At 32.9% G+C, this 10,000-nt stretch overlaps 1 protein-coding gene across 1 annotated transcript in view; it reads left to right on the top strand.

Annotated features, from left to right (window-relative positions):
- Window positions 1-10,000, top strand: part of LOC136852196 (macrophage mannose receptor 1-like) — a 21,652-nt gene that overhangs the window by 1,008 nt on the left and 10,644 nt on the right. The window contains exons 3-10 of the mRNA XM_067126641.1: window positions 59-176; window positions 781-987; window positions 1,326-1,419; window positions 1,561-1,686; window positions 2,518-2,771; window positions 4,003-4,096; window positions 6,267-6,389; window positions 7,308-7,331. Coding sequence (XP_066982742.1) covers window positions 59-176; window positions 781-987; window positions 1,326-1,419; window positions 1,561-1,686; window positions 2,518-2,771; window positions 4,003-4,096; window positions 6,267-6,389; window positions 7,308-7,331 — 1,040 coding nt within the window. The remainder of the gene's footprint in view (window positions 1-58; window positions 177-780; window positions 988-1,325; window positions 1,420-1,560; window positions 1,687-2,517; window positions 2,772-4,002; window positions 4,097-6,266; window positions 6,390-7,307; window positions 7,332-10,000) is intronic.

The raw sequence follows: 10,000 nt of genomic DNA, 5'->3' as shown, positions 1-10,000 counted from the left end.
TTCTTTACTGATAGTTAATTGCTTGTCATTCAAAAGCAGCATGAAACGCCTTTTTCAGGATTCACTGACTGGAGTCTTGCTGAAACGTATTCCCAAACTGGAAGATAAATTCGGTCTTCGTGTAAAGCTTACTTTCAGTGAAGGCTTCTTGACCTCCTGCGAGCTTGTTCCTGCAGGTGGGTCTTGTGGTAATTGGGATCTGCTGTTTATTTTGTTTATTTCATTCTTAAAATGTCATAAAAATACATTTACATTGAAATGGGACTCCCAGCGTCAATCTGGCCAAATTGAACAGTCTCGAGTGGTAAACAGACTTTCTTCTGTCAATTTAAGAGATTTCACTTTGTAAAGAAAATAGACTTTCTTCTGTCAATTTCAGAGATTTTGAGCCATGAAAAATATACTTTCCCTTGTCAGTTTCAAAGATTTTAAGTTGTAAAAAAAAAAAAAAAAACTTTCTCCTGACAATTTCAGAGATTTTGCGTTATGAAAAATATGCTTTCCCCTGTCAGTTTCAAAGATTTTAAGCTGTGAAAAAGACTCTTCTGCCAGTTCCAAAGGTTTGTCTTTGTGGAAAAATAGACATTCTTCTGTCAATGTCAGAGATTTTGCGCTGTAAAAAATTTACTTTCTTCTGTCAATTTCAAGGGTTTTAAGTCGTGAAAAACAGACTTTCTTCTTCTATTTCAAAGGTTTTACGATGTGGAAAAAAACAGACTTTCTTCTGTCAATTTCAGGGATTTGGCGATATGATAAAAAGGGCTCTTTTGTCAATTTCAGAGATCATGCGACAGGAGACTTGCCTAATCCCCCCAGTCATCAGCACACCTGGGCTCATTTGCCAAGATGGTTGGTCGCTGGTCGAGTCCACATGCTTCCTCTTGTCCAACAAGAAGGGGAACTGGTCTGAAGGGAGGAACTTCTGTAAATCAAAGGGCGGATCCCTCGCTACTATATCTTCGTCTCTTCAGCAGGCAGTTATTGCTAGTGAGTTTCTCGGGTTTCTTGTGCGTAGTGAATGGTGCCTAAATTAAATATTATTCAAAGAAATCCACCTGATTCAGAAGTCTGTTGGTTTTGTGTATGGTGTTTGATGATCTATTCAGTTCTATAAAATTTATGATGTAAAATTTGCTTGGGAAAAAAGGAAATGAAACTACAAAAGGATATATATTATTAACTGCATGTCTTGTCTTTCAGTCTGTCTGTCTGTCTTTCTGTCTCAACTAGTATATTCTTAATTTTACATGTATTGTACCTAACACATACCTTATATCAAACAGTTTGGGGAAAATATAAGATTATTTATGTTTTTTTTTTTCTAGGTCAGTTGGACTCAGACACCTGGATTGGTCTCAATGACTTGCAGAACAGCGAGAAATATGTCTGGGCTGACGGCAGCCCCCTCGCCTTTACTAAGTAAGAGATTATAACCATATATATGTCGACAGTGAGAGTAGATTAAGATGCCTGATAAATGTCTATGAATAAACACTCATGCATTCATGGTGAATGCCTATAATAACATGAAAATAGTGTAAAATGACATACATTTTCCAGCTGGGCTGATGGGCAACCAGACAACAGCGGCAAATACTGGGTGTTCGGTGAAAGAGAAAACTGCGTCGAAATGAAGAAGAACTACAACTTCTTCTGGAACGACGATCATTGCTATGAGCAAAACAGGTAAGAGGATTAAGTGCGCTATTATTATTATTATTATTATTATTATTATTATTATTATTATTATTATTATTATTATTATTATTACTCAGAATTAACCCTATTCAAATGGAACCAGGGCAATAGGGGTCACTGACCTGAATTTCAAGCTTCCAAAGAATATGTTGTTCATTTGAAAGAAGTTACAGAAGACGAAAAGTAAGAAGAGATCAGTTTATAGGAAAGGAAAAGAAAGATAAATTAAAATATTGATAAATTAATAGGTGAACTGGAGTGCTGGACTCTTGCTGTCTGTTGATGTTCGGCGTTTGCTGTCGTTTTACGAGGTCTCGATACACATATCTTTTCTGAAATGTATCATGGGCGTTTTTTGCCTAAATAAGTTTAATCTTGAAATTTTACCGAGAGTTAGGACTGAATGATGAATCATAAACAAAAGATTCCGTTTAGATATTTTGACTCACTGCTTACCAGCACGTTTGTAATAAAACAATGAGAGCCTCAGAGATTTAATCGTTCAATTTGGACGATTTTTAACAGAATAAATTCGTCGTGAGGCAGCACAAAATAACAAAAAAAGTTTTTTTTCTTATTTTTCTCTATTATTAAGCAGCAACACTAAATAAAAAAGATAATCGTTCAAACCTAATGACTATAGAATTTATAAAATTCTAAGCAATAAATCCATATTTCAAGATTTTCACACAAAACGAAATGCAGAAGTAAAGGATAAACAATAAAAGAGACATTGTGAATTTCATCTTGAGTGTTTACAACATCGTCCAGCAACCATAAGAAGTTGGTCTTTCTGACGTTCATTCGTCCCATTGGCAGAATCCTCTGCAGCACCCCAGCTGACCCAGCGCCCACAACCACAACAACCACAACCACAACTACCACCACTACAACCACGACGACCACAACCACTGCTCCTCCAACTTGCCAGGAGGGTTGGGAGCAGCGCGAACTCTCCTGCTACAAGGCCAGTGAGACCAAGGCAAGCTGGCGAAATGCCCGAGCCGCTTGCGACGCCCTCGGTGCCAAGCTGACCTCCATTGCCAATGAGAAGGAACAGGACTTCGTCGCTGGTGAGTGGAAGGATTGCCTAAATTTGTAAGAATGTGAAGATTGCCCAAATTTGTAAGAATGTGAAGATTGCCTAAATTTGTAAGAATGGGAAGATTGCCTAAATTTATAAGAATGTGAAGATCGCTTAAATTTATAAGAATGTGAAGAATGCCCAAATTTGTAAGAATGTGAAGATTGCCCACAGTATGAAGAGTGTGAAGGATTGCCTAAACTATAAAGAGTATGAAGGATTGCCTAACATGGAAAGAATGTGGATTGCCTAAATTATGAATATATGAAGGATTGCCTAAATTTCTTAAAATGTGAAGGGTTGCCTAAAATAGTAAGACTATGGATTGCCTAAATTAGTAAGAATGTGGATTGTCTAAATTAATAAGAATGTGGAGGATTGTCCAAGTTTATAAAAATATGAAGAAATGCCTAAATTTTTAAGATTGAGAAAGATTGCCTAAATTATGAAGAATGTGAAAGACGATCTAAATTTAGTAAGAAATATGAGATTGCCTAAATTATTAAGGATCTGAAGGATTGCCGAAATTTTCAAGAATGTGAAGGATTGAATGAATTAATAAGAATGTGAAGCATTGAATGAATTAATAAGAATGTGAAGAACTGTCCAAATTAATAAGGATGTGGAGGATTACCTAAATTAATAAGAATGTGGAGGATTGCCTAAATTAATAAGAATGTGACGGATTGGCTAAATTATCAAGAATGTAAAGGCTTGCCTAAATTATCAAGAATGTGAAGGCTTGCCTAAATTATTAAGAAGGTGAAGAATTGCCCAAATTAGTAAGAAGATGAAGGATTGCCTAATTTTTAAGAATGTAAGGATCTGCATGAATGAGTAAGAATTATGGTTCATATATAAGTTGACAATGAATCATGTTGAGAACCTTATCGAGTTATATATATATATTATATATATATATATATATATATATATATATATATATATATATATATATATATATATATATATATATATATATATATATATATATATATATATATATATATATAATGTGCAGCACATAACGTGCTCATGAAAAAGAAAGTTCATCGTTACTCCCTGTCTAATGAAATAACCACAAAAGAAAGAAACGCATCCCCTACCCTCGAGGCTGAGGAGGAGAAGAAGAAGAAGAAGAAGAAGTACGCGGGGGGAGGAGGAGAAGGAACAATCCTCTATTAAATCATTTAATAGCTGTCACTTAATCATTCCTCCAGGTCTTCTCGATGACAGCGGATGGATCGGCCTCGACGACTTGCAAAAAGAGGGAGTCTTTGTCTGGGAAGATGGCAGTGACGTCAAGTACACAAAGTAAGTCGCAATAATCATCAGATTTCCGTTTTCTGTTGTCTCGAGTGCGCGCTTCAGTAACCTCCCAATGTCAGGCTGGGATTTTTTGACGAGTTCGGCCAAAGCCACAGAGAGAGAGTCGTCATTGAAAATGGGTTTGTTATGCGACTTCAAAAGTTCTGGTTTTGAATGCTGACTAAAGACACGCTGCATTAATTGAGCGTTAACAAAGACAACTCCTAACTGTACTTTGATGTACAGTGACCATTCATTTTTCAAGCCTTGTTGATGATTAAATTTGCATTGATGAGGTTTTCATTTATATCTCCCATTGACATTCGCGGGTATTTTCTGCTTTTAATCTTTTGTACCAAGTTCTATTGAGCTAATCCTTTCAGTAGTTCCACCTTCCTGGCGTCGTTGTTTTTATCTTCTCATCCAGTGCGTTTCTTTTTTATCGGCATTCGCTTTATTTAATAATTGTCCGGGGAAAACAAAACTACAATGCTTGGTTGGAATATGGAATTGTAAGAAAAAACCTTACATCATTTAACAATATAATAAAACGTAAGGTTTTTTTCTGTCCCGGATTTACAGCTTGTCATTGGTCAGATCAGGAAAAGGCTTCCTTACCATTGGTACATAAGTAACTGTAATAAAATTAACGCCGAAAGGTCGTTTCGCAACTTTTTTATATTGCCATAATTTTTTCACGATGAGATTACAATTTATTGTTATTATTATTCAGAAGATGAAAGATATTCATATGGAACAAGCCCACAGGGGCCTTTGACTTGAATATAGTGTTCATTAGGAAGAAGTAAGAAGAGATAAGGGGAAATACAGAAATAGATCCCACTCACTCATTAAAAAAATAGACTAATAAATTAACAATTACATAAAATGTATAAAAATGCAAGGAAAATAATATTAGGGTAGTATTTCATTGCACTTTCGCTTGGACTTGCAATTGCACGACATCCTCTGGAGGGCTGTTCCACAATACTCACAGTAGAATTTCCTGACTCGTTTTTAACTCCTGCAACCAACGAAACATCACTTAATTTATTTTCTTTTATGATGCGTCAGTTAATCGTCCCACTTCTTTACACAGCCAGTTTCGTTTTTAACTCCTGCAGCCATGGCAACATCACTTAATTTATTTTCTTTTATGATGCGTCAGTTAATCGTCCCACTTCTTTAATCAGCCAGTTTCGTTTTTAACTCCTGCAACCAATGACACATCACTTAATTTATTTTCCTTTTATAATGCGTCAGTTAATCGTCCCACTTCTTTACACAGCCAGTTTCGTTTTTAACTCCTGCAACAACGAAACACCACTTAATTTATTTGCTTTTATGATGCGTCAGTTAATCGTCCCACTTCTTTACACAGCCAGTTTCGTTTTTAACTCCTGCAGCCATGGCAACATCACTTAATTTATTTTCTTTTATGATGCGTCAGTTAATCGTCCCACTTCTTTACACAGCCAGTTTCGTTTTTAACTCCTGCAACAACGAAACACCACTTAATTTATTTGCTTTTATGATGCGTCAGTTAATCGCCCCACTTCTTTACACAGCCAGTTTCGTTTTTAACTCCTGCAGCCAACGCAACACCACTTAATTTATTTTCCTTTTATAATGCGTCAGTCAATCGTCCCCTTTCTTTACACAGCCATACAAATGTTTCATTCATGCCATTATATTACAAAGTCATTTGTCACGAAGTCCAACATCCACGGCATCTGCAGGTGTTGAATAAAGCTTGTATATGTATGTGCTGCCTGTTAATATGTGTTTTGTGTATTTGTCTGACTACCCTGTTCCCATAATCAAATTCTACTTGTATTTGAATGTATTACTTACCTGTTTATTTATTTAATAATTTGCTAATTTGTTTGTTTTTCCAATAACTGATTTCCCCTTTCAGTATTTCCCATTACCTTCCGTTACTTCTTCTGAATGAACACCGTATTCTTTGGAAGCTTGAATTTCAAGTCAATGGTCCCTTTAGTGGGCTTTTTCCATATGAATAGGGTTCATCTTCTGAATAATAATAATAATAATAATAATAATAATAATAATAATAATAATAATAATAATAATAATAATAATAATAATCTGTCCAATTTTCACTGTGTCAAAAAAATAAAATTAAAGTCCTTTCACAAGTAATATTTTTTTCAAGGTGGGAAAAAGGAGAACCCAATGATGGCAAAATCCTAGGAATCGGAAGCTCCGAGGATTGTGTGGAGATGAAGAAATCCTTCGGGTACACTTGGAACGACGAGGACTGTGACAACGAACGGAGGTTGGTCCTGGAAGGCTAAATTTATTAGGCTTTGTTTACTAACATTTGCCCAGGATCCTTTTCAAGTGAACAGATTTCTTAATTATATTAAAAGGAATTTCTCCAGCCCGTTTTAATTTTATATTATAATGTTTACAGACGGTTACAACAACAACAACAATAATAATAATAATAAATAATAATAATAATAATAATAATAATAATAATAATAATAATAATAATAATAATTAAGGTACTATACCATCAAATGTGTCATCTGATAAGCCATCATGCTCCATCATTTAGACCTTCTTCTTTTAACGTGCTTTTTTCCCATTATTTAGATGTGGCAAAAAAATTGAAGCTAGAAACATACACTCATACACACACTATATATATATATATATATATATATATATATATATATATATATATATATATATATATATATATATAGTATATATATATATATATATATATATATATATATATATATATATATATATATATATATATATATATATATATATATAAATATATTTATATATATACATATATATATATATATATATATATATATATATATATATATATATATATATATATATATATATATATATATACGGGTATATATCCAATTTCACTATTAACTCTATCTAAAAGGAGTTCATTTTTAAAAGATTCAAATCGAGTCAACGGGGTCCTTTCCTCATTTGAGAAAACATTTCAACGTATTTTCAAGATAATATTAAACGATATATTTTGTTCAGTCCTCCCAATATCAGTTTGAGCTTCAGAATCTTCACAGAAACAAAACGAACGCGTTTACGTACAAGATTCTCACGTAGTGAGACATAGCGATTTCTGGGGGAGATTGATTTTCTTCGTCTTTTTAAAGTTGGCAACTCCTGAAGATTTCTTTTTACCTTTTTATTCTAGGTACGTCTGTGAACGCCCAGCTGAGTAAAAGAGGAGGAAACTTCTTAAGAAGAAGAAGAAGAAGAAGAAGAAGAAGAAGAAGAAGAAGAAGAAGAAGAAGAAGAAGAAGAAGAAGAAGAAGAGTCATCAAAAGAATTTTTAAGACCTTATTGCATCGATCAATAAAAATAAAGTCATTCGGATTCGGAATAACTCTAAAATCACTGCTTGTTACTTTGATGATTCCTCAGGGAAATAGAATTAAATGAAACATACTGCAGAAAATGGTATTACTCGGAACATCCTTTGATTTGCCTTTCAGATCTGAATAAAATTATTTGCAGATTTGAGTACATTTTTCTACTTCCCTTTTTTTTATAGAGAGAGTTTGCTTGACACATTACCTCGGTGTTGGGGTGATGGTTAGGATGGGGTTTCTATGGGGTTGGGTATATTAAGCCCAACCCCTGGTATTAAAATACGATAACATATTCAGATATCGATCAGACTAAAGGTTGCGTGTTCTCTCTGATCAGAAGAGAAACGATGTAGAGTGGCGAATATATATATATATATATATATATATATATATATATATATATATATATATATATATATATATATATATATATATATATATATATATATATATATATATATATATATATATATATATATATATATATATATATATATATATATATATATATATATATATATATATATATATATATATAAGCATTAAGCTACAAACGTCCTTTAATATCCAATTCACTCTACCTTGGCCGTGTGGTTAAAATTCGCATCACTGTAGTCCTTAGTTTTTGTCTTCCGTGGTTTGAGCCCACGAGACGACGAACTTAATATCAACTAAAAATTCCCCTTCGGGTAACATATATATGAAAATATATTATTCCTGAGGTAGAGTGAATTGATATGAAAGGACGTTTGTAGCTTAATGCTTGTATATGAATCACGGTGATGTAATAAAATTCACATACATATATATATATATATATATATATATATATATATATATATATATATATATATATATATATATATATATATATATATATATATTTATATATTTATAAATATATATACATACATATACATATGTTTGTGTGTGCATGTGTATTCATATAGCCTTCTTCCCACTTGACTTTTTTTTTTATATATCACCCATAAGAAACAAAAACAGCAAGTATACACTCCCGTCTCCGTATGAAAAAAACAACTCGAAAGACGGTTCACAATACGAATCTGCTAGATGAAGTCTTTCGTATCTTCCAAAAAATAATATCAGACATTCAACCTAAAAAAAAAAAATCCTCATTCCACAACTCTCTCCTTTATTTTACCGAATATGACAGAACGAAACAAACTGCTGTTACTTCAAGGCTCGTTTGCTAATGAGGCCATGTTTGCTGTCGGCGTTTGTCTGGCTTTGCAGTGGAAATATCCTCCGGTCTATCATTAATGGCGGGACAGACATTTCGTAGAAAATAGTTGCAAGATTCAGTGCAACAATAGTTGAGTTAGATAATGATTTAGACGCACGTAGTTCATCGAAGCGGGACAGATAATTATTCTTAGATGGGGAATGTTTAGGTTGGTGGAGAATAGATAAGGCAATGTTATCTCTAAATAAGAGTGAACAGTCACAGGTTCGAAACCTAGGAAAGGTAATGAACTCCATATTCACAATTCCCTTTGAGTGTAAGTAAATGTAAATAAATTAGAAGCAAATAGGATATACAGGGGTATTTGTGGGAATTTTGGCCCCGTGTTTGAAAGAATGAAAAGCGCCCAGTGAGAATGAGTGCCGGAATTATAATATCATCTGAATACGTTACTATATATATATATATATATATATATATATATATATATATATATATATATATATATATATATATATATATATAGAAATATATAGAAATATATATATATATATATATATATATATATATATATATATATATATATATATATATATATATATATATATATATATATATATATATATATATGCACAGGTGTATTATAACATGAAACATGATACCTGGTATACTTGGGAATAACTTACACCCAAAAGGAATTATATACAATAAGTGTATCTAAACTATCCATGACTCCAACTTATACCTTAAGGTTCAAATGAAACAGCGACATCCTTTGGGCTATCTGAATTAAAATGGAGCATGTACAGCAGAGCTGAAAAAGGCTTAAATCTGTTTAGGAAACAGAACATGAAAATCCATATTTCCTCTGCATCAAACCTAAATGCAAAGAATCGAAAGCTGGTTGGGTTTGTGCATTGGGCATAAATTAAGCATAATTTTCCCCGTGATGAGAATGTAGAAAAATATGTTCTAGTTAGGATGGAGCTTTTTAAATTAGGAAATCATGCATAATATTCATACGTTTAGCAAATAATTTTTTTCCTATCTATCCTAATGAAATAAAAAAAGGACTTAAAATATTAAAATATTATTAAGAGTGGAAATAACGTAACACCCAATGATAGCTATCCTCCTAATGTAACGGGGCTAACGGTTAACAATTTTCCCATAATCGTTACTCGTACAGAGATGAAGATCTATGTAAGACAGATAACTTATTAAGTAAGATGTAATGAACTCCGGATAGGTATAGGCTGTCACGACGACAAATAGGGTGACTCGGGCCTCTAGAGGTAATTACAACCT

The sequence above is a fragment of the Macrobrachium rosenbergii genome, chromosome 25 (assembly GCF_040412425.1).
Source record: "Macrobrachium rosenbergii isolate ZJJX-2024 chromosome 25, ASM4041242v1, whole genome shotgun sequence".
Classification (NCBI taxonomy): Eukaryota; Metazoa; Arthropoda; class Malacostraca; order Decapoda; family Palaemonidae; genus Macrobrachium; species Macrobrachium rosenbergii.
Note: the sequence above shows the minus strand (reverse complement) of the source record. Positions and strands in the feature narration are given on the sequence as shown.